At 59.2% G+C, this 400-nt stretch overlaps 1 protein-coding gene across 5 annotated transcripts in view; it reads right to left on the bottom strand.

Annotated features, from left to right (window-relative positions):
• Nucleotides 1-400, bottom strand: part of lrch1 (leucine-rich repeats and calponin homology (CH) domain containing 1) — a 99,084-nt gene that overhangs the window by 10,541 nt on the left and 88,143 nt on the right. For 3 of the 5 annotated variants that reach the window (XM_034885149.1, XM_034885151.1, XM_034885150.1), the window contains one exon: nt 1-335. This exon is cut by the window's left edge. The exons of the other annotated variants lie outside the window; for them this stretch is intronic. In XM_034885149.1, coding sequence (XP_034741040.1) covers nt 42-335 — 294 coding nt within the window. In that variant the 3' untranslated portion in view covers nt 1-41. The remainder of the gene's footprint in view (nt 336-400) is intronic. 5 annotated transcript variants of the gene reach the window in all.

Raw genomic sequence — 400 nt, 5'->3', positions numbered from 1 at the left:
ATGGGCAGTTGACTCAACAGGTGACACGACTGTCGCCACGGTTACGTCAGCTCGCTCCAGCTATAGGCAAGGAAGAGCAGGAGGAGGCAGAGGATGTGAAGCAGGCTGGAGCCAATAAGGTCCCAGATCTGCCAGGCGGGAGGCGGGGTTTGAGTGGTGACAGAAACCAAGGACGGCGTCTCGGACCCCGCCGCAGAGGCGGGGTTTGGAGCAGGGATTGCCTTTTCCCGCTTCATGTCCAGAGAGGTTGTATCCAAGGCAACCAGCGCCTGTACAGCGGTGCTGACGGGCTGCAGGCGACACTGGGTGATGTCGTAGGGTGAACAGAGGAAAGACTAGCAGCCACCGTGAGGAAGAAAAGGAAGTATAGAGAGTGGAGGAGAGGGAAGGAGGGGCGGGA

The sequence above is a fragment of the Etheostoma cragini genome, chromosome 11 (assembly GCF_013103735.1).
Source record: "Etheostoma cragini isolate CJK2018 chromosome 11, CSU_Ecrag_1.0, whole genome shotgun sequence".
In the NCBI taxonomy this organism is placed as follows: domain Eukaryota; kingdom Metazoa; phylum Chordata; class Actinopteri; order Perciformes; family Percidae; genus Etheostoma; species Etheostoma cragini.
Note: the sequence above shows the minus strand (reverse complement) of the source record. Positions and strands in the feature narration are given on the sequence as shown.